Here is a 23,784-nt window from a genome sequence, read left to right as displayed (position 1 = left end):
CAGCACCCAGGAGAAGGCCCCGAGGTGAGAAATGCAGACAGCAGCTCGATGTTATCTCCAAACCTCGCTCCCAGTCCACTGGTGGCCACTCTCCAGCACTGCTGGGCTCGTGTGGAGCAGAAATGGCTCCTTCAGCCTTCACAAGCAGCATTTCTGCCTCAGGGCCCCAGTGCTCCCAACATTTGCCTGGGTAATTGTCTGGCTTTGCCTCCTTGTGTCTCCTGCTCAGCTTATCTGGAAGTTCAGCCTGGCTCAGCCAGGGGTGAGGATGGAGAAGAGCTGCTGGAGGATGGGGGATAAACCCTTTCCTATTTAATTCCCTGGCAGCTCAGAAATCATTTTGGGGATCATGGTGGGGAAAAAATGAGTAATGCAGCATCTTAATTTAAACAGATGAAAGAGCTGCACAAATAAATGAAAGGGGGGGGGGGGTTGTGTTGTTTTGTTTCTCTGGTGGCCCCAAAATATCAACAACTGCAAAACAGCACCAGCAAATGTATAATTCTGAATTAATTCAAACTGATTGTTTCCAAATGTTGCTGGGTTTTTTTGGGTTTTTTTAATAGTGGAAATGCAGATGTAAAAAATATTTAAATTCAATAATAATAATTCAGTTTTTGAAGTTTCCCCCCCCAACCAAGTCACCAACATAATCAACAGTAACCTTGGGTTTTCGCCATCGCGTTGGATTTTTACATTAAACATAAAAATATTTGGTCTTGCCCTTATTTAAATAATATTTGCTTACATATCAAGATTATGTTTAGCTTTGGGATTGTTTCTTAAATGGGAAAAAGTTCCTTTTACTCATAATGATGACTTGGGACTCTCCTTGCCACAGCTGCCCAAAACTGCTCGGCTCAGCACGTTGGGGGCAGTTCAGATGTGTTCAGCTGAGTTTCTAAAAACTTTTTGATGTTTCAGAGGTTCAGAATTGCTCAGCAAGAACAAGAATTGTACAGGATATTGCGGGGCAGACAGGCTGGGCATGGGGTTGTGTTTGAAAAGAGATTTCAGCAAGCTGGACTTTTCAAATCCAGAAGTTTTTGGTAGCTAAAGGTCAGGTTTTGGTAGCTAAAGGTCAGTTTTTGGTAGCTAAAGGTCAATTTTTAAGTTGTTTAATACAGAAAGTGAAACTCCTATTTGTATAAAAGATCCAGCATTTCCCATTCCATAAAAGAAATCTTCCTCAGCCTGGCAAAACAACAGCACTTTGTTGGTTAATGCTGGGAGTTACTTTATTTCTTCCACACCGGGACATTTTGCAACATTTGACATGTGTTGACACTTCTTTTCTCTGCAGGATTAGAACTTTCCTTCCACGCTGTTACTCCTCACTCCACCCTTGCTGCTCACACCTCCCTGTACACAAACCGGGAATCAGGAGAGGGATGGACAGGCACAAAATTTAGGGAAGAAGGGGAAGTTTCCATTCATTCCTTTCCAAGCAGGAGCAGGGCAGGGATTGTCCCTCTGTGCTGGGCACTGAGAGGCCCCTCGAGGGCTGTGCCCAGTTCTGGCTCCTGCAGGAGAGCCCTGGAGGGGCTGGAGCGTGTCCAGGGCAGGGAAGGGAGCTGGGAAGGGGCTGGAGCCCCAGGAGCGGCTGAGGGAGCTGGGAAAGGGGCTCAGCCTGGAGCAGAGGAGGCTCAGGGGGGACCTTGTGGCTCTGCACAAGTCCCTGACAGGAGGGGGCAGCCGGGGGGGGTCGGGCTCTGCTGCCAGGGAACAGGGACAGGAGGAGAGGGAACGGCCTCGGGCTGGGCCAGGGGAGGCTCAGGGTGGACAGCAGCAGGAATTTCCCCATGGAAAGGGAGCTCAGGCCTTGGCAGGGGCTGCCCAGGGAGGTTTGGAGTGCCCATCCCTGGAGGTGTCCCAGGAAGGGCTGGAGGTGGCACTCAGTGCTCTGGGCTGGGGACAAGGTGGGCATCGGGCACAGCTGGGCCTGGATGGGCTGGGAGGGCTTTTCCAGACTCAGGGATTCCGGGATTCTGTCTGGTTGTCCCAAGTCCCCCACAGGAAAAGCTCCAGGAGAAGGGGCAGGGATGTGTCCAGGACTTGGGACACCAGCAGGCTCCTCCAGGGCTCCTCCCAGCACCACTGACAGATAGCACAGGTGAATCCCCTTGTGGGGCAGCCCCTGCCCCAAGCACCCTGATGCAGAGTCTGTGTCCAGGGTATTGCTGGCTGATCCCTGAGCATTCCCAGCCCTCTGCCTGCTTCTTCAGGGCTGTCACTTTTGGCACCTTGCTTTGTAAGGACACTGAAGGGCTTCTGTGTGGGTTGATTTCATTTACTTCTCCTTGTCACCTTCAGAAACACCAGAGAGAAGCACTTTGACCCTCAAAGCTCCTGCTCCTTTTCCCTTCAGATTTAGAACCAGCTTCTACTGAGCAGGGACAGCACCCAGGGAGCGGCTGGAGCTGGGCCAGGGGAGGGTTAGGTTGGATTTTAGGGAAAGGTTCTTCCCCCAGAGGCTGCTGGGCACTGCCCAGGCTCCCCAGGGAATGGGCACGGCCCCGAGGCTGCCAGAGCTCCAGGAGCGTTTGGGCAGCGCTGCCAGGGATGCCCAGGCTGGGATTGCTGGGGGGTCTGGGCAGGGCCAGGGGTGGGACTGGCTGATCCCTGTGGGTTTATTCCCACTCAGGATATTCCATGATTCCATGAAATCCAGCAGGAGAACATTTCCATGTGTCCAGCACAGCAGATGTTCAAGCTGAGCTGGACCCAGTGTGTGTTTTTAACCTCTTCTCCCACGCCTGTGGGAAAGGGCTGGATGTGGAGAGGAGTCTTTACCTTCCTCCAATCCTTCTCCCCTTGGCTGTACCCCTGCAGCCTCTGTGCTCCGGGGTGGCTCAGGGGACAGGTCCTGCTGACACCTCCCGTGGCCACAGGTCAGGTGGGACGGGCCGAGCATTCCTCAGCTGCGCTCCAAGTGCCGAGGGATTTTGGAGAGGAAGCAAAGCATTTCTTCACTGGTATTTTAAATGGATTTCTGGCCTGAACGCCCCTGACAAGCCACTGACTTGGGGCTTTCAGCACATACTTCTGGGCTTGATTCATTTTCCGTCTGGGTTCTGCAGATCTCCTCAAAAGCTGCCAGGCAGTTTTGGGGAGCAGATCCCTTCGGAGAGCTTTCAACAAGCCTGGTTTAGTTTAGGACCATAACGAGCAATAGTTGCTCAGGTACCTTTTAAAACAAAATCTGTGCATGGTTCTAAGTCAGAACTGTCTTCCCAAAGAGATGCTCCTGTGGAGAAGACCTTACCTCCCCTTGTAAATCAAAGCTGCCCTCTGGAGAGAGGTTGCATTCCACGGGGCTCAGCAGCATTTCTCTCAAGGTGACCTCAGCTGTTCAAGTCTGAAGGTTGCATTTGATATGTCACTTACTTGCTCAGTGAAATGAGCCAGGGTGTCTTTAGATCATCAGAGATCTGCTCATTACCAAAAGTTGTTTTTAATCCTGATCTGTGATGGGATTTAAAAGAATCCAAGCAGATTTCGTTTGCCAGCCTGAATAAGGGTTTGGGGGGTGACTCGGTGGCCCTGGATGAATTCTCCTTTATTAGTTTATAGGCTTTCTTCTGAGCACTTGGGATGGCATCATGAAAGTGGAAATGGCTGTTATCTTCAAAGGCCTCTTTTATACTGACAAAACCTCACCTTACCCACTCGTATTAATAATCTATTGCCATCCTAATTAGTTCACATCAAGGTCAGTGTTTGGTGGGGGATAAAATTACTGTAAGCTCCAGAGAGCAAGTTTTTCTTCCACTGCTTTCATGCTGGAAAAGAGGAGGGAGCAGTGAAAGTGGAAAAGAAGAGATTGATGAGGACTTTTCGTTTATCTTTAGGCTAAAGGGCTTGGATGTGGAGTAATTAGTTCACATCATCAGGAGCAACCTGTGAGATACCTGAGGCCACGTTGTGTTCACCCATTTATCACCCTGTGAACTGCAGGAACTCCTTCGTTCAGTTCTCCTTTTCTTTAAGGCATTGATTTTCCAGTGGGAATAACACATTCAAGGAGCTTTCAGCCTCATCTTTGTCTTGAAATGTAGACACAGAGCTGGAAATGTTTTACTGTGACAGGAACTCGTGGCTGCCCGGAGCAGCTGTGGCTGCTCCATCCCTGGAAGTGTCCCAGGCCAGGTTGGACATTGGGGCTTGGAGCAGCCTGGGACAGTGGGAGGTGTCCCTGCCATGGCAGGGGTGGCACTGGATGGGCTCTGAGATCTGGGGCTGGGCTCCAGGGGATCAGAACCCACCCCCAGGAGCAGCAGGGTCAGGTCCAGCGCAGGGGCATGGAGGCTTTGTCCAAGAGAAAGGTGCAGCTTTGGCACTACAATATAAGGAGTATTTAAAGCTCTTAGAGAGTGTCCAAAAGAGGGACATGAGGATGGTGAAGGGTCTGGAGGGGCCACACGAGGAGAGGTTGAGGGACCTTGGATTGTCCAGCTGGAGCAGAGGACACTGAGGGAGACTCCTCAGGGGCTGCAGCTCCTCAGAGGGACAGCTCTGATCTCTGCTCCCTGTGACCTGACAGGACCCAGGGAGCGGCTGGAGCTGGGCCAGGGCAGGCTCAGGCTGGAGAGCAGGGAAAGGTTCTTCCCCCAGAGGCTGCTGGGCACTGCCCAGGCTCCCCAGGGAATGGGCACGGCCCCGAGGCTGCCAGAGCTCCAGGAGCGTTTGGACAGCGCTGCCAGGGATGCCCAGGCTGGGATTGCTGGGGGGTCCGTGCAGGGCCAGGATTTGGATTGATGATCCCTGTGGGTCCCTTCCAGCTCAGGATATTCCATGATTCCATGATTTAATCATATGTCTGCAAACAGTGACTCAGTGTGACTTCCAGGTGCTGGCTCAGGGAATATCTCTCCATTTCCTTTAGTCTTGCTTCACCCCATGAAAGAGAAACTTCTGAGGTGTAACCAGGCTGGGATTCGTTTCACTGAGCCGCAGCCATCTGTACATGGTGTGTCTGTGTCTGACACAGTCATCGGGTATCTCTGCCATCGAGGAGAAAAACAGCTGTTCCCGGGCTGTGATTCACCCTCCTGGCTCGGCTGGGATGTCTCCCTTAGGGTGAAACAACTCGAACCCCACAAGTGTCTGGCAACAAAGTCTGCAGTCTAGACAGGCGGCTCAGAGGTCGACACCTCCGGTGTGGAGCTCTCAGGTGGGCTGGATCCTCCCCCGGGAGCTGGGACTGCGGGAGACGGCTTTATTACACTTTGTACCCCATGAACCAGCGGAGTGTCTGTGTTTCCAGGGCATGGTTGCCCTGCCCAGGCCAGCCTGGGCTCATTTAGCCGAGCCCTGCACCCTCCCTGTGCCCGGCTCTCATCCCGGGGAGAGCTCGGGATGGCAGCTGAGCAGCACAAAGGAGAGAAACCTCCCCCAAGCTGTTGTTGCGGGTGAACTTTCCCTGCCGGGTGACACCAGGTAATTCTCACGTGCTCTGACTCAGCCCAGGCTCAGCTCCGTGCCTCGCTGAACCCGAGCCTTGCCTTCCCCGCGCTCCAGCTAAAACGGGGATTGCAGGAATTCCTCGGGGAGCAGCGTGGGGATCGAGGGATTCATCGGCTGGGAGGCATTCCCGTGGCTGGAGTGGCTCAGGGAAAGGCACAGAGGAGAGCAGCGGGTGGGACCCGGAGCAGCTGAAGGCTGGGGAGGGCACAGAGGACAGGAGCTCTGTCAGCTGGCAGGGTCTGGCACCAGGGAAGCTCCCACAGGTGACTCCCCTCCGGATCGGAGAGATTGGATCTCTCCCTGTGGATTTACAGGGACAATAAGGGAGCAGCGACTGCCCCGGGAGGTGCCATCCTCTTGTCCCTGTCCCCTCCCAGCAGCGAGAGGAGCCCACAGCGCTGGGCAGCGGCGGAGGAGTGCGGGTGTCACCTCCCAGGCTGGGCACAACGCGGCCAAGGGTGACACCAGCTCCCTGCCGCCATCCACGTGCTGTGTCCCTGAATTCCCGTCTGGGCTGTGGGACAAGCTCTGAGATAGGGCAGGACACGGCAGCGGCACCGAGTCTGGCGGCTCCTCCCGGGCAGCCACAGCAGGGCAAGGTCAAGGTTGAATTCTCTTTTTTTTTCATTCCTCGCCGCTGCGGGGAGGGAGGGAGGAGGAGGATGGGGGTGGAACGGAGTCTCCTTCTTGAATAAATACCTGCAGCTCTCGGGGCTGACTCACACCTGCGAGACAAAGAACAATGCATCCTTAATTCGCAAAACTCAGCTCTCCAAGCCGGGCTGTCACTGGCACCTTTGCAATTTGCCCAGGAAGGCCCATCACGTTCTCGCAGCCCAGGAGGAGGAGAGAGATGGTTTATGTTTCACTGGAGCAGTTTATGTACCGACCTGCTAGGGCAGCACACACGTTGGGATTGTGAAATCCGAGTTTTCACAGTTCGGAGCTGGCTGCACTTCCTGCTGCCGGCACTGAGAGGGGTTTTTAGGGGACCCCATAAAACGCTGCTCGTTTCTTAGGGCACGTTGTGCATGTAAAGCTCTGAGCAGCTCTTTCAGGCAGCATTGAGCTCGAGGGAAACACGTTCCCCTCCTTTGCCCCCAAAATATCCACAGTTGCTTTCTCCTGCTGCCTTCGATATCATCCCCAGATATCTTCCTATCACTGCAGCACCAACTTCTTGACATGGATGTGAAGAGACTGAAGGAAATGTAAAAAAAGCACCCTTTGGGATGCACTCCTTTGGTTTTCCTCCTTCCCTTGAATCACCCTGGCAGCTATTTCTAAAGAAAAGCTGGCAAAAAAGTCTTCACCACCACAGCTAGAACAGCCTCAGCCACCTTGTTTGAAAGGTTTCAGCTTCAGGCTGATAATCTGTCTTCTTTAATCTCCGGAGAGTGATGCCTTAGCCTGGAGAAACTCCCTCACCCTCCCATTTTTTAGAGGCTCTCAAACTCCTCCAGCCTTCAAAATCCTCCACAAAACCACAGGAGCAGAGAAATAAAACGAAAGCAAACACCGAGGCAGGAGATCCTTCTCCCAGGGGAATACCCGGGGGTTTGGGAGCCTCTTCCACCCCACTCCGCCACCTTAAAACCTCCCAGCCACGCGGCGTGCCTGTCTCTGTCATTCCCAGCCAGAATGGCTCCTGTCACCTGTCAGCGGCCTCAAAGGGGCTTCTCCAGGCCACGGAGAGAGGAGGGAATGCTCCTCTCCTATAAATTCCCAGCGGAGAGGAGAAGCCTTTGGAAAACTTTCCCCGGCAGCTCGCAGCCACCGGGGCAAACCCGTGGTGCCGGGGGTGGGTGGCTCCGTGGTGTGCCCCTGGTGCCACGGGCTGGCACCGGGAGGGCAACCACCCTGAGGGGGGAGAAGGAGCCGCCGGTGGAATTCTACAGTTCGCTCGGTAATTTTCCAGCTGCTCGTGTTCCAGCGCCGAGAGGTCTGAGAATGCCAGCCCTGCCCTGCCAGGGATGGACTCGGCCTTCGGAAAGTCCCCCTTATTTATGCTAATGACTAATTGCTGCAGCTTCAGGCCGTGCCACACCTTTTCCACGCTGCTGCGTTAGGCTGAGGATTTGCTGGGTCCCGAGCGAGGGAGGGAGGGCGATTGAGTCATTTTGGATGCCTCGCTCCTGAGCGAGAGGAGGTCAGAGTCATTCCCGACCATTTCCCGATCCTTTGTGCTTCCCACTCCTCCCCCTGGAGCTGCTGGGGCAGGAAAACGAGTGGGAAGAGAGACAGAGACAGGCGTGAGGTGGTGGCAAAAGGGGGGAAGGAGGAAAGGCCAGACTGGAATTTTTGGACAGCTTTTGGCATCTTTCTGCCGAGCACAAAAGCACACGGAGTATTTCTGTGCTCACAGGTCATTTCCTCGATTAGGCAAGGCACCTCTGTGAATGAACAAGCCCAGTCAAGACCAGTCCTGCCTCACACTCCGAAGGAAAGCAAAGCCACTCCAGAAGAACTGTTTCCCTTTGGAAAGATTAGCAAATCACACCAGGGAAAGAGCGGGGAAAGGGGGAGGGGGACAAATCCCAGCCTCAGAAAAGCCTTTCAGAGCAATTAAGGAGCCTCGTCTGCCTCGAGTTTGACACCACCGAGCTGATCCCAGCTTTCCCTCAGCCCGTGCCCGCTGTCAGCTGCTGCCTCTCCCCTTCCAGGCCGGGGCAGGAATTGCGGAGCCACTTTTGGGCTTTGTTGTGTGTGACTGACAGATATTTGTGCAACTTGAGAGAGAAAAGCCTGGCAGCGGCAGCAGCGGCGATTTTGCAAATCATCTGGCCGTGCCGAGGATGGGGGGATTTGCTCTGACATAAATCGTGGCTAATTAATTCACTGCTCAGCGCTCAGGGCTGCCCCCATCCTGGCCGGGAAAAAAATCACTTGTGGGAGGTGTTTTGGTGCAGGTAATCGTGGTTTTGGGAGGCAGAAAGGCGAGGGGGGCAGGCAGCCTGGCAGGGAGGGGAGGTGGGAATGAGAGGAGGAGGAAGGTGGCAGTGAGAGGAGGATGAAGGTGGGAATAAGAGGAGGATGAAGGTGGCAGTGAGAGGAAGATGAAGGTGGCAGTGACAGGAGGATGAAGGTGGCAGTGAGAGGAGGATGAAGGTGGGAATGAGAGGAGGACGAAGGTGGCAGTGAGAGGAAGATGAAGGTAGGAATGAGAGGAGGATGAAGGTGGCAGTGAGAGGAAGATGAAGGTGGCTGTGAGAGGAAGATGAAGGTGGGAATGAGAGGAAGATGGTGGCAGTGAGAGGAGGATGAAGGTGGGGATGAGAGGAGGATGAAGGTGGCAGTGAGAGGAGGATTAAGGTGGGAATGAGAAAAGGATGAAGGTGGCAGTGACAGGAGGATGAAGGTGGCAGTGAGAGGAAGATGAAGGTGGGAATGAGAGGAAGATGAAGGTGGGAATGAGAAAATTACGAAGGTGGGAATGAGAAAACGATGAAGGTGGCAGTGACAGGAGGATGAAGGTGGGGATGAGAGGAAGATGAAGGTGGCAGTGAGAGGAAGATGAAGGTGGCAGTGACAGGAGGATGAAGGTGGCAGTGAGAGGAAGATGAAGGTGGCAGTGACAGGAGGATGAAGGTAGGAATGAGAGGAGGATGAAGGTGGGGATGAGAGGAGGATGAAGGTGGCAGTGAGAGGAAGATGAAGGTGGCAGTGAGAGGAAGATGAAGGTGGCAGTGACAGGAGGATGAAGGTAGGAATGAGAGGAGGATGAAGGTGGGGATGAGAGGAGGATGAAGGTGGCAGTGAGAGGAAGATGAAGGTGGGAATGAGAAAAGGATGAAGGTGGCAGTGAGAGGAAGATGAAGGTGGCAGTGAGAGGAAGATGAAGGTGGGAATGAGAAAAGGATGAAGGTGGCAGCGACAGGAGGATGAAGGTGGCAGTGAGAGGAAGATGAAGGTGGGAATGAGAGGAAGATGAAGGTGGCAGTGAGAGGAAGATGAAGGTGGCAGTGACAGGAGGATGGAGGTGGCAGTGAGAGGAAGATGAAGGTGGCAGCCTGGTCCATTCCAAGGTGCACCTGCCCCCGCCGGCGCCGCCGTCCCGCCCCGCTCCAGGGCCTGACTCACATCCTGCTGCTGCTTCCTGCAGCTTCCAGGAAGGCGCTGGATCATCCCGGGCTCCGGGCTCGCAGCGCCGCTTGGCTGGGAGCAGCAGCAGCAGCGTGTGACCCGCGGTGACACACGGAGCTCTCCCTGCGCTCCAGGGGCACAGCGGGGCTCAGCCACATCCACCTTTCCCCGGCAGCTCCCGGCTGCTCCGGGATCTGTTCCCTGGTTTGGGGGTTCTTAACGCGGTGGTTTCTGGTCAGAATATAAAAATCTTGTGAGGGCTTCCTTTTGGGCAGCGTGGTGGGGGTTGGTTGGTTTGTTATATTGAAATAGGGAGAGGGTTTTTGCTGTGACCTCAAGGAAAAATCTGACGGGGGGTTTACAAATCACCCACTAAACCTTGCTGATTTATGGCTTCCTAGGGCCTGGCAGGATGACACTGGTTTTGGAGGGAGCTTTTCTTTTCCAAGAGGAGTTGTGGATTCCACATCCCTCACAGTGTCCAAGGTCCGGCTGGACATTGGGGCTTGGAGCAGCCTGGGACAGTGGAAGGTGTCCCTGCCCATGGCAGGGGTGGCACTGGATGGGCTTTGAGGTCCCTTCCCAAACTATTCTGTGATTTTATGATTCCACGAGAGGCACAGGTGTGCCTTATATTGTGCCCCCTCCAAACAAGAATCCCATGGAATTCCCATCCCAGGACTTTCTGTTTCTATGTCCCAGCGATTTCTACGTCCTCTCTGCTCAGGAGCAGTTTTCCAGACAAGAGGAGGTTCTGAGAGAGCTCAGGAGCTGCGCTGTGCTCTTGGCAGAGGCCTTGACCCTTCATCTTGTGATGTGTGAAGGAAGTTCCTACAGTCACAGAACGGTTTGGGTTGGAAGGGACCTTAAATCTCATCTCTTTCCATCCCCCCGCCCTGGGCACGGACGCCATTCAGTGGATCGGGTTCCTCTGCATTTTGTCCTTGGCCATCGGCGAGGCTTTGGAGCCAGACCCTGCTCTGTGTCACACTGAGCGCGGCTCCCTGGGCTCGCAGGTGTTTGCTCGCCCTCCTTCCCCGGCAGCTTCTGCTGAGCAAGGATGACTTCGGGTCTGGGCGGATCCACCTGGCTGTGTTCGCACGAGGATGAGGAAGGGCCTGGAGGGGCCATCCAGGGAGAGGTTGAGGGAACTTGGATTGTCCAGCTGGAGTGGAGGAGACTGAGGGGAGACTCACTGGGATTGCAGCTCCTCAGAGGGGCAGCTCCGATCTCTGCTCCTTGGGACAGGAACAGAACCCAGGGAGTGGCTGGAGCTGGGCCAGGAGGGATTTAGGTTAGATCTCAGGGAAAGGTTCTTCCTCCGGAGGCTGCTGGGCACTGCCCAGGCTCCCCAGGGAATGGGCACGGCCCCGAGGCTGCCAGAGCTCCAGGAGCGTTTGGACAGCGCTGCCATGGATGCCCAGGCTGGGATTGCTGGAGGGTCCGTGCAGGGCCAGGGCTGGGACTGGGTGATCCCTGTGGGTTTATTCCCGCTCAGGATATTCCATGATTCCATGCCCCTCCTGTGCATCCCTCCCTTGGACACCCACAGTGCCCTGAGCCGCAGGGATGCACTTTTAGGCAGTTCCCGGCCGGGAACAAGCAAGAGCCGTTCCCAAAAGGCTCCGAGGGCTCCGGGAAGCTGCAGCTCGGGGCTGGGGGGGCTCCGGGGGCTCCGCGGGGCCGGCGCTGCCCGGAGCGCCAGTGCCACCCAGCGGCCACAGCGCGCAACTGCCCCCGCGGGCAGCGCCGGGACCGCGAGCGGCTGGGAGAGCAGCTGGGAAAGCAGCTGGGAAAACAGCTGGGAAAACAGCTGGAAAAGCAGCCGGGAACACGCCAAACCAGAGCGAGCACCCCCGCGAAGGCGAGACCCGCTCTTGGGGTTTTTTCACGCCGCCCCTCCCCAGAGCGCGTTTCGTTAAATCTTTAATTGTTGCGCAACATCTGCGCGGGTTAATTACAGCTGCTGAGCGCCAGGAGAACGCCGCGATTTCGGGGCAATCAAACAAGACGAGGCACGAAAGATGGTTCAATACTCGGTGCTTAATGGGGTGTTAGGCGGGAGGGAAGGGGCCGGGAGAGCTCGTGACTGCACGGAGAGGTGTGAATTATTGCACCATAATTCTGGCCCTGCAGGGCTCGGGTGCAATTAATAACTGTTTTCGTGTTTGAAATGCTTTTTCTCACACCATAAAAAGCAGAAATGGAAAGTAATCGCTAGTGGGAGAAGTGCTGGGAGGACTGGGCACCAACTTCCTCGGTTTCGTGTTATTTTGAGCTGCTTTTAAATGGTTTGGGGGATCCTGTTAGGCTTGAAAACTGTGTGGACCCAAAGCCCTTTGGGTTATTTCCCTGTGCTGAAGTAGCTCTTCCTGCAAGTCTCTTCACAGATATTCCCAGTTGGGAAGCAACTCCCGTTTATTTGCACCAGATTGTCACCAGATTAACTTCAACCACTTCGGTTTCCCGTGCCAAGCTACCAACTCCTGAGCCCTCTTTATTTGGAAAGCAGGAAAGACTTTGTTCCTTTTTTTAAATTTAGCCTAATCCTGTGTTCAATTCAAACCCATTCCAGTTTAATTTTGGGAAACCTGAAAACTGAAGGAAAGCAGATATCCCCAAAATAAAATGGGTGTTTGAGGCCCCTGATCCAGCAGCTGGAAATGCAAACCTTGACTTTACTGGGAGCTGGGTCTGCCTCTCGATATTCAAACTGGGCCATAAAAATGTGATTCCAGGGATACTTTTCTCTGCTTATTATTAAAAAAAAACCTGTGAGGGTGATGCCTGGGGTTATCAGCATGACCTGCTTTCATGTGTACACATTTATAATTCACCATATTAACATCCCTCCGTAGACTGCAGCTCCTTAACCAGTCTGATGGCAGAAAGGGAATCTTTAAGAGCAAATTCAGGGATTGGGAATGCAGGTAGCAAGACAGAAAATTGATTGGTTGTTTGAACCTTCACTTAAGAAAGACTTAATGGGATGAGGAGATTAATGAAGGGGGTCTCTGGGGCTGCTGGCACTGCTGCAGGGACCCCAGAGGTCAATGATAACAGCAAATGGATGAGGCAGGTCAGGTACTTCCAGGATTTTTGTGGATGTTCCCACACAGATATTGGTTCATTATTTGGTTTTTAGTCAAGGCTGAGCATTGGTGTCCTTCCTTGTGGGAGAGCATTCCCAGCAGGTCAGGGTTATCCTGCCCCTGTGCCCAGCCCCGGAGGCACCTCTGGGGTGCCGTGCCCAGCTCTGGCTCCTCAGCCCAGCAGGGCCAGGGAGCTCCTGGAGCGGGGCCGGCGGAGGCTGCGCAGCTGAGGAAGGGCCTGGAGCAGCTCCGTGCCCAGCACAGGCTGAGGGAGCCGGGGCTGCTCAGCCTCGAGAGGAGCCCCAGCTGAGAGGGGCCCTCAGCCCTGGGTGTCCCTGGCTGCAGGGAGGGCTCAGGGCAGGGCCCGGGCTCTGCTCCGGGGCCCGGCAGCGGCACCAGAGCCACGGGCAGGGCCTGAGCCCGGCAATTGCCCTGCACAGGAGGCAGAACTGCTGCCCTGGGCAGGGCCCGGGCTGGAACAGAGCCCAGAGAGGGGCTGGAGCCTCCTCCCTGGGGATATTCCAGAATATCCACACTCCTGGGCCCTGGGCTCTGGGATGGCCCAGAGGTGGGAGCAGGTGGCCACTGTGGGCCCTTCCAGCCTGACCCATCCCGGGATGCTCATTTTAGCAGCACTAAAAGAAAGAAACCAGATTTCATTTCACTCTTGCCTCAGTGTTCAGCAAATCTGTGGCAAGATCTTCTGCTTCCTCCATCTTTTTATGCATCTTCTTACTGATGTCCATGGGATTCTGGGATTCTGGGATGCAGCTGAGCAGAGCCCTTGAAAAGGAGGTGACAGAGGGATCCGTGCAGAACACAGCCAGAGCTCCCTGGGCAGGAGGACTGGACAAGGCAGTTCTCATCCCTTGGCTGGAATTCTGGTATTGGAATTCTAGTCCCAGAATTCTAGCACTTGGACGAGGTCCTGAAATCTCTGGGACTGCCTGCTGAAATTAGGGATCAATGGTTGAATTAACCCCGTCTCAGAACCGAAGCCTGTGGCGTCACCCCAGTACAGGGCTCACTCTGTGGATGCTCTGGGGTGTTTATTTTAATGCCACCCCTGGAAATTGAATTCCCTTGTGTCCCTCCCTGCGGTCTTCAATAAACTCTGACCATAAATTAACAACCAGGTGATGCTGCAATTCAGAACACAGCAGGTTTTGTGCTCTTTTTGCTCCTCCTGAAGCCCATTTAATGCAATTGGGTGTTGCTTTTTTACCAACATGAGTCAACTGATTTTATTTTGAAGGAAGGCTGCCTGCAAAAAGAAATAAATTAAATATTAATCACATCTGAATTTGAACTTGTTACTCAGCAGAAAAATCTTACTTCAATCTGTAACTTTTTAAAAGCTGGGAGTTTTGTATGAATTTGAATCTTGTAAACAGATGGAACAAACAAAATGTAAAACTAATCTCCATAAAGAACTACAAAAGAATATTTTCCAGATGGGCTTTCTGATGGGAGATCAAAGTCCTCATCTCAGGCTTGGGAAATTTCCCTTCCTTGCTGGTATCAGTTTTATCTGAATGCAGTTCATCCAGCATTTGTTTTTTTCAATAAAGGCAATTATCTTGAGGGAGCTGCAGGAGGATGCTCTTAAAGCTGAAGAAAATAGAAAAGATTTTGCTAAAAATAGGGGAAAAAGTCTGGGTAGGTTAAAGGGGGGAGGAAACTCTTTGATTCTGTTGATTTATACAAAAATGAGACATTTTATCTGCAAAATGAAATAAGCAGGAAAGAGTTGAGGCAACGGATATGGACAAACTCCTTCTTGGGCTTCTCTGATTCCAAACCTCATCCAAACTGGTCCTGTGGCCAGAGAAGAATCCCTTGGTGGGTTTCATAGGAGTCTGCATCCCCTCAGGAACTGCAGTGACAATGGGGAGTGGTTCCCAGTGCCAGAGGGCAGGGCTGGATGGGAGATTGGGCAGGAATTGTTCCCTGGGAGGGTGGGCAGGCCCTGGCACAGGGTGCCCAGAGCAGCTGGGGCTGCCCCTGGATCCCTGGCAGTGCCCAAGGCCAGGCTGGACATTGGGGCTGGGAGCAGCCTGGGACAGTGGGAGGTGTCCCTGCCATGGCAGGGGTGGCACTGGGTGGGCTTTGAGGTCTCCTTGATGCCCTGCATGACAATTTTTGGCTAAAAGAGCTGTGAACACACAGCCCCAAAGACTGAGGAGGAGTTTTTCCCCTTGGAAATTTTTGATCTGGTTTTCCCTGACTTCTTTTTCCTGCCTGCTATTAACAGGAAACAGCAAAAAAGCTTCACAAGGAAAAAAAAAATCAAAATTTAAAAAAAATAATAAAATAAAACCAATATTATAGAAACTCACTCAAAACCCTCCTGACAAGGGGGATTTAAGTGAAATTTAATTACCAGGGCACTTCCAGCCTCTATTCCCACCCCATTCCCCCGCTGGACTGCCAAGTTTTGCCATTCCAAGCAGCCCATAGGTCTCTTTGTGCTTGCAGACACCAGGCAGGTGCAGCCCTCGCCGCCCTGGTCCTACGACCAGTCCTACCAGTACCTGGGCTCCATCGCCACGCCCGCCGTGCACCCGGCCACGCCCATCTCACCTGGCCGGGCCGGCGGCATGACCTCGCTCACGGCCGAGCTCTCCAGCCGCCTCTCAGGTAAGGACATCGCCCCCGGGCCCTCCGTGGCGAGGGGACACTGCCCCGTGGCAAACGGGCGGCCCCAGGGCTGCCCCAGCCCCGCGGGGGCTCTCTGGGCAAAGCTCGTTCCGAGGTTTTGGGGGATTTGCGGGAAGAGTAGAGAAATAGGGAATTCGAATCAACGAGTTGTATTTTGATAAACCAGACGCAGAATTAATTAGGTTGGGAAAGATCTCAAAGGTCGTTGAGCCCAAGCTGTGCCCAGTGCCCACCTTGTCCCCAGCCCAGAGCACTGAGTGCCACCTCCAGCCCTTCCTGGGACACCTCCAGGGATGGGCACTCCAAACCTCCCTGGGCAGCTCTTGCCAAGGCCTGAGCTCCCTTTCCATGGGGAAATTCCTGCTGCTGTCCAACCTGAATCCCAGACTGGTTTGGGGTGGGAGGAACCTTAAAGCTCATCCCATTCCCACCGCCTTCCCACACCTTCCACTATCCCAGGTTGCTCCTGGGGTTTGGAGCCCAACAGAACATTGTCAAAAAAGAATTAAAACCAGGAAAAGCAGCACTTTGAAGGTGTAGGGTGCTATTAAAATAATTTGGATTGCTGAGGAATTATCACATTGCCAAGAAATGGATGCCGCAGACATTCCAGCTCTGTTTCCTTCCCTCCCTCTAAATCCACACCAGAGCACAGCAGGTTTTGGGTGGCCCATTGGCCACAGGATGGTGGGGTTGGACATTTCAAGTGTTGCACTGGATTGTCTTGTTTTCCATGTCCATCAAATAGTCCTGCAGAGCTTCAGAAGCCACCAGAAAACTGGAAGTGAAAGCCACCCCTGGTTCCACCATGCTCAACTGTCCCTGACCTGCACATCTTGAACCAATCTGTGTGTGCAGCAGCAGGAATTCTCTATAAATGAGTGAGAGCCATATCATTCTAATTTGCATACAGCTTTTGCAAAAATCCCTCCTTTAACTCCACATCTTGCTCTCATTTTAAGACTCAGGGCTTCTTCTGAGATCAGAGGGAACCACTTGAACGTGCTCCAGCCTGTTCTGTTGTTGTCATGTAGAGCTTGCTTTGAAAGCCTCACACCAAATCTAAATTATTTGTTAGGTCTGGGTGATAATTGTGCTGTAGGGAGGGCTGAAAACACAGGGAACTTTTCAGAAAGGAAAAAAAAAAAAAAAAGCCATTTCTTCTTTTTAAAAAAAGTCCGTAAAAATTCTCATTCTTTATTTACACAGAATTAGAAATCAGAAATAATTAAAAAATCAGAATACCCCTTCATTTTCCACCAGGATCCCCATGTCCTTCTCCACAGAGCTGCTGCTTCTGCCCATGGCCACAGGGATTCTCCTCAGAGCTGGCAGAGTTTCTCCATGCCTTGTGAAGGAACCCAGAAAGGTTTTGTTCCCATGTCAGCATCCTTCTTTTCCTGTTCTAATTCCTGACCTTAAATGCCATCCAGCATTCCTGGAAAAACCTGTCACAACATTTTCTGTCACCCACACTTGGTGTCTCCCTAAGAAATTTCTCCTTGGAAGAATAAAGAGCAAATTTGAGGAGTTTTTTAGGCCCTCCCAGCTAAAGACCCAGTGTCTTCAAGGAAAAAGCAACAACATGGGATATATTTGAACCATCTGGAGATTAAATGTCATTATTCTGCTTTTTGCCAGGGAAGAATGAACCCTCATCTGATTAATGATGTACCCAGGCAGTTTTAGGAAGTTTCTCAGGAATGAGGTGTGGAAGTGCCATCTAAAATCTGGCAGATGCCACCTTAACCATGGCTCCTCCAAAGCTCCTGCTGCTCCATTCCATCGTGTGTCTTCCCATGTTAAACCCAAAGGTGACAGGGTTTCGGGGAATGGAATGTGTTCCCATTAATTCTCCAGAAAAAAAATGGATGGCAAACTCTAAAGGAGCAAACAGCAAGTTCAGAGCTCTTCTAAGACATGAAGAGAAACTCATCAAGGTGGGCTGATGTGTCCTGATGAGCTTTCAGAGCTTGGCTCTGGAGTGTGTCTGCTCCAAGAATCCCAGACTCAGTCTGCTCCGGCTTGAAATCTGGGAAGAGCCAAGAGCTTTGTTTTCCCTCTGCTCCTCCTCAGGAGCATTTCCTTCAGCACGCGGCTGCTCCGCTGCAGACTCCACACCTTGGCTGCCAGGAGAAGTTGTCTTTCTTCTGGAGAGATTTTTCCATAATTATTATTGTTGTTATCTTAACCAGGCAGCGCTGCCAGCTCTGGGGATGAGACCTTCCATTAACCTGAGTCACGCTGAAGATCCTTCCTAAAGAGGATCTGCTCCGCTTGTTTAATCCGTGCAGGGAAAGAGAGGATGGGACTGGGCATAATTCCATGGATGTCAGACAAAGCAGAGCAGGATTTGACTGTCCTGTGAAACATTTCAGAGTGAGAGGGCATGGGCTGTGCCAGGGGAGGCTCAGGGTGGACAGCAGCAGGAATTTCCCCATGGGAAAGGAGCTCAGGCCTTGGCAAGAGCTGCCCAGGGAGGTTTGGAGTGCCCATCCCTGGAGGTGTCCCAGGAAGGGCTGGAGGTGGCACTCAGTGCCCTGGGCTGGGGACAAGGTGGGCATCGGGCACAGCTTGGATCTTGGAAGGCTTTTCCCACCTCAGGGATTCCATGATTTCACTCAGCAGGATGAGAAAGGCTTCTGGCCCACATGGAACGAAGTAAAACCATCAACCCCCAAACACAGCATTCCCTTGTCCTTTTTTACCCATCAAAGTGCCCAGGAGTCAGTGGCAATGGTGTGGACACTAAATGAGAACACAGACACCAAGACCTCGAGTAAACCTGATTTATCTTAACTTTGGAGGGATGGAAAGCCATGGGGAACTCCTGAGTGCTGACAGCTGAGCTGAGCTGTCACACTTTCTGTGCATGGCCGTGTACCCCGAGGATGATCCATGGAGCTCCATGGAGCTTCCCCTTTGACACAGCAAACAAAACTGGCTGCAGGGAGAGGCTGTGCAAAAGCTGCAGTTTCTGTTTAGGTCCCATCAGTGTCCCTGGTGAGCCAAAGGACGTGGGGTGAGGAGTTTGAGATCTGTGTCGCTGCCCCCCACCCACCCAAGGCCAAGGACACTCCGAGTGTAAATAATTGCCTGTGCTGCAAGGTCTGTGAGAGGGAAGACAAAGCAGGGCCAGAGCCTGGCATTCCTCTGTAATTGCTGCTTTACTGACAGTAATCCAAAATATCCACATCTCCCAGAGTGCAATAACTCCATAGGGAGCAGGGGAGGAATAGGTTGCGGCCATTCTGGTTAACGTTCGATCAGAATTTGGATGTTGGTTATAACCTTGTTCTGTCAGCTCAAAATTCTTCATGGAAAGGGAGATTAGATATTGGAAGGGTTGCCCAGGGAGGTTTGGAGTGCCCATCCCTGGAGGTGTCCCAGGAAGGGCTGGAGGTGGCACTCAGTGCTCTGGGCTGGGGACAAGGTGGGCATCGGGCACAGCTGGGCCTGGCTGGGCTGGGAGGGCTTTTCCAGCCTCAGGGACCCTGGGATTCTGTAATGAGCTGGGGAGGGGCTGGAGCCCCAGGAGCAGCTGAGGGAGCTGGGAAAGGGGCTCAGGCTGGAGCAAAGGAGGCTCAGGGGGGACCTTGTGGCTCTGCACAAGTCCCTGACAGGAGGGGGCAGCCGGGGGGGTCGGGCTCTGCTGCCAGGGAACAGGGACAGGAGGAGAGGGAACGGCCTCAGGCTGGGCCAGGGGAGGCTCAGGGTGGACAGCAGCAGGAATTTCCCCATGGAAAGGGAGCTCAGGCCTTGGCAGGGGCTGCCCAGGGAGGTTTGGAGTGCCCATCCCTGGAGGTGTCCCAGGAAGGGCTGGAGGTGGCACTCAGTGCTCTGGGCTGGGGACAAGGTGGGCATCGGGCACAGCTGGGCCTGGATGGGTTCAGAGGTTCTTCCTGACCTAATTCCTTCTGGGATCCTGGGATTCTGTAACATTTCTCTGCCTCCCTTCCCCACCACCCAGGTGCCTCTGACCTGACTGCGTTCAGCGACCCCCGGGTGGGAATCGACCGCTCCTTCTCGGCGCTCCCGTCCATCTCCGACCCCCGCATGCACTACCCGGGAGCCTTCACCTACACGCCCACGCCCGTCAGCTCCGGCATCGGCATCGGCATGTCGGCCATGTCCACGGCCACCCGATACCACACGTACCTCCCCCCGCCCTACCCCGGCTCCTCCCAGGCTCAGGGCAGCCCCTTCCAGACCAGCTCCCCCTCCTACCACCTGTACTACGGCACCTCCGCCGGCTCCTATCAGTTCTCCATGATCTCCGGCGGGGACCGCTCCCCGCCGCGCATCCACCCGCCCTGCACCAACGCCTCCACGGGCTCCACGCTGCTCAACCCCAACCTCCCCAACCAAAGCGACGTGGTGGAGGCCGAAGGGAGCCACAGCAACTCCCCCACCAACATGGCCAGCACGGCGAGGCTGGAGGAGGCCGTGTGGAGGCCGTACTGAGGAGGTTGGCAGGAGCTCGAGGGTCAGGACTAACGGACTTCCCATTTCCCGGTGCTCGGAGGGATCCCAGAAACTTCCTTATGGGCCCTGCCGTGTTCATCCACGAGTTTGAGGAGCAAACCCTTCAGAAGTCAGCGCTCCCAGGAGTGGTGGCTCTCGTTGCCAGTCCCTGGTGGAGCCGCATCGCTCCGGCAAAGTATTCCCGGCAGGAGAACGAGCTTCTGGGAAGGAGGACGGCCCGGCTGGTGGTGCAGAGGTAGCAAGGGTGGGTAGAAGGGTATCCAGCCTGATTCCAGGCCTGTGGCTTCCCAGCGTGCCTGGGCTTGAAGGTCTCCACAGCCCGAAAAGAGAGTTTCGGTTCACTTCTATTTTTAAGACTTAAAACCTAAAAAAACAAAAAAACAAAAAAACAAAACAAACAAAAAAAAACCCAAAAAACAAATCTTAGTGAGTTTACTGCATCTTACGGACATCTTAAGGGTAAGGAAGTATAGGAAGATTCCCAGAGGGAAACTGTGAACGCTTCTGTTTTAGCAATGCTGTGAATGAGAGGTTTTATATGTTGGACTTCATTCTTTCTTTTCTTTGTTTTGTTTGTATATTCCAAAGAATATGGAATTTTTTATTACTGGGGTTTATTTTGTTTTGTTTTGGGTTTAGTTTTTTTGGTGGTTTTTTGGGGGTTTTTTTTAGGATGCAGCTCATCCTGCTTTGCATCTAATTTGTTTTATTTCTCTTGGCACCTTACAAATTGCAAAAAAAAAAAAGATTCAGCTCTTTTTTTTTTTGTTTTAATCATGCTTGCTTCTTTCTTGCTTTGTCAACTGAAAGAATCAGCCCCTTTTTCAATGACTTAATTTAACTTTTTATCTCTTGGACTTTTGTTTTTTAACACAACGGCTACAGCCTTGGGTCATTTTCAACTACTGTATTTCTTTGACGAGTTCATTGATATTTATGCTTGATATTTAGACTTTTCTTATTTGTTGATACTATTATTATTTAAATATGCCTATATAAAAAAAAAAAAATATCAGCAATTGCCTTTTTTTTGGTAGCAGCCAAAGTCAGATTTCTCACATTGAAAAAGGCTGGAATAACGATGGGCAAAGTGACCTCCTGATTCCCTAAAAATATTGTTTACAGTTATCTCACTCTCCTTTTACTCAGCTTAGATCCTCAAAGGCATTGAGGTGCCCAATTCCCACTGGAAGGCACCAAAATCCCTGGGAATTTCTGTACCTTTCCAAGTGGTGGAGTCATCTCTCCCTACTCCTCCCATGCTTTTCCTTTGTCACCAGTGGTGACCCTCAGGATCAGGAATCAGGATGTAGAGACTTCATAAGGCAAATTCAGTATTCCCTAATTAAATACCTGCCCACTGGAGTGCCAGGACACAGGGAATGGCTTCCCGCTGCCAGAGGGCAGGGATGGATGGGATATTGGGAAGGAATTGTTCCCTGGGAGGGTGGGCAGGCCCTGGCACAGGGTGCCCAGAGCAGCTGTGGCTGCCCCTGGATCCCTGGCAGTGCCCAAGGCCAGCTTGGAGCAGCCTGGGATAGCGGGAGATGTCCCTGCCCACGGCAATTATGGTGGATGATCTTTAAGATCCTTTCCAACCCAAACCATTCCCTGATCCTGTGATTCCCATGGCCAGGGGGAAGTCCTGGCTCTGATGGAATCTGGGTGAGATTTGCTCCCAGGATTTCTGTTGAGCGCAAGAGCCACGTTCCAGTCTGCTGGAAAACAGATCAGTTCCTGGACAGGGCTGCCAAGCTCACTTGGAAAGCTCCAGAAAAGCCAGGGCCTGGACAATCCTTCCATGTCCACCTTGTGGGAGAAGAGGAGGGGCTTTTAAAGCTGGTGTAGCCAATGTTGTGCCCTGTAGTAAATCTACAAGGCTTTTACTCAGAGCAGGTTGAGCACAGAGCCGCCCGTCGCTCCAGCACAAACATATCAGATGTCACTGTAACGCTGATGGCACTATTTTATTGGAGGTTTGCTCTGAACACAGCTCTTGTACTACTCCTTAACTCCAAACTGCTGATGTTGACACGTGTGCCTCCCAAATGAGCTGATTGTTATTTAATGTACCTCTCAAACGAGAGAAACAATTGCAGGTCAACTCAGAGAGTATTTGAAAGCAGGACTTCAGATCAGTGTTTGATGTTTTAGAAAAAAAAAAAAAAAGTTAAAAGGATTCAAATTTAAAAAGATCCTTGGCTGCAGGCAGCAAAACAGCTGGACTTATTTAAAACCATTTGTTTTTCAAGTTTTCTCTTTTTTTTTTATATATATATATGATTTTGCTTCTTTGTTGGAGTCGGATGCAGTAGCACTTTGGTGTTGAAAAGAATCGAAGAATTTCCATTGTCAATAAGGTCGGTTTTGTGCAGCAAATAGGGACTGTTTCAAGAGATCTCAGCAAAAGCCCAAAATGTTCTTGTTAAAACACATGGCCTTGTGTTTTTCATTTAATGGAACATCCTTTATGATCTTCCAGAGTTTGCTCTGAACAAAAAAAAGGCAGAAAACATCCAAATTATATCAGAATACTAAAAATTCTATTTTGAAAGCCTGGAGACCCTGCTGAATATAGAAATAGAGAGACCCCCCTGTTGTAGCATTTCCATAGTTGGACTCTCACCTCTTCAGTAGCCAGAAAAAAAGTCCCTCATCACTGAGCAGCAGCTCTGTTGCAGAACCCATCCCACACACTCTGTGCAATTCAAGTCCTAATTTATTACAGCTCTCAATTAAAATCATAATGGATTGCAGCTCTCACATCTGCCTTGTGACTGGACCACCAAAGTGCCCAGAGCTGGGAGTGGAAACACAGCAGGGAGGGAGAGGAGAGGAGCTTGGGGGAGCCAGGAAGGGCCAGGTGACCTGGAGAGGGAATTTTAACAAAAGCATGGAGTGATGGGACAAGGGGGATGGTATTAAGATGAAGGAGGACAGGGATAGATGGGATATTTGGAATAAATTCATCCCTGTGAGATTTGTGTGGCCCTGGCACAGGGTGCCCAGAGCAGCTGGGGCTGCCCCTGGATCCCTGGCAGTGCCCAAGGCCAGGTTGGACATTGGGGCTTGGAGCAGCCTGGCACAGTGGGAGGTGTCCCTGCCCATGGCAGGGGTGGCACTGGGTGAGTTTAAGGTCCCTCCCATCCCAAACCACTCCATGATTTGATGATTCCATGAGTTCAGCCCAGTGGCAGAAGTGAGGTTGTTGTGCTCACCAAGGTGAGGTCAGTGTGGTCACCACATTCCCAGGCCTGTGGGACACCACAGCCTCCTTTCTGCTACAGCCCTTTGCCCCTTTTAGCCCCCAGTATTGAAACCCACCCACCCTGGAAGCTAAAAAATCAGGGATTCACAGGAACGGGGAGCTGGCACCTCTCAGCCTGGAGCTCAGACCCTAAATCAAACATTTCTTATGTCTGTGCCTCTACTTTGTCTCCTCTCATCCTAAAGGGGAGGTTTGGGACCAGTTTATAGCATGGTGTCTCTCCTCTCACCTAAAGGTGAGGTTTAATTTGGCTCTCCCTGGTGTGAACAGGATGAGGAAATGCAGAACTGGTCAGCACCCCATTTCCCTGTGTCCTTAGTGACACTTCTCTGGAATTTCCCAGTGTTTCCCATGTGATTATTGCCAGCAGCCAAATTTTGGAGTCCAGCGTCTCTGGGTATGTCCAGCACTGCAGAGGAAAGGAAAAGCCAAGTTCATTATCCCTGGCAATTAATCTGTTTAATCACTGTGGGTTTCAGTGTATTCACTCCTGAAAAGCCACAGTTTACTCAAATATGTGGTTTTGTAGCCATCACTAAGGATGGCAAAGCTTTTCAAGGCTCTGAAAATGCTCTCACATCTTTCCTGTTGTATCATAAGAGCACTTAACAGGCAGGAAAAAAGACATTTGGATAATAAAACATTTCCCCCCTCCCCATCTCCAAATTAGAGTATACAAGGATCTATTTTTATACGGATATCATATAGATATATATTTATATAGTTTTA

General features: G+C 52.2%; 1 protein-coding gene across 2 annotated transcripts in view; it reads left to right on the top strand.

Moving 5' to 3' along the window:
- The window catches only part of RUNX1 (RUNX family transcription factor 1), an 80,702-nt gene extending 57,848 nt beyond the window's left edge, over window positions 1-22,854 (top strand). The window contains exons 5-6 of one of the 2 annotated variants that reach the window (XM_069008199.1): window positions 15,120-15,281; window positions 19,273-22,854. In XM_069008199.1, coding sequence (XP_068864300.1) covers window positions 15,120-15,281; window positions 19,273-19,766 — 656 coding nt within the window. In that variant the 3' untranslated portion in view covers window positions 19,767-22,854. The remainder of the gene's footprint in view (window positions 1-15,119; window positions 15,282-19,272) is intronic. The other variant, XM_069008277.1, reaches the window with a different exon arrangement.
- The last annotated feature ends 930 nt before the right edge of the window (window positions 22,855-23,784 follow it).

This window comes from Aphelocoma coerulescens, chromosome 1 (genome assembly GCF_041296385.1).
Source record: "Aphelocoma coerulescens isolate FSJ_1873_10779 chromosome 1, UR_Acoe_1.0, whole genome shotgun sequence".
NCBI lineage: Eukaryota > Metazoa > Chordata > Aves > Passeriformes > Corvidae > Aphelocoma > Aphelocoma coerulescens.
This window is presented reverse-complemented; position numbering and strand designations above follow the sequence as displayed.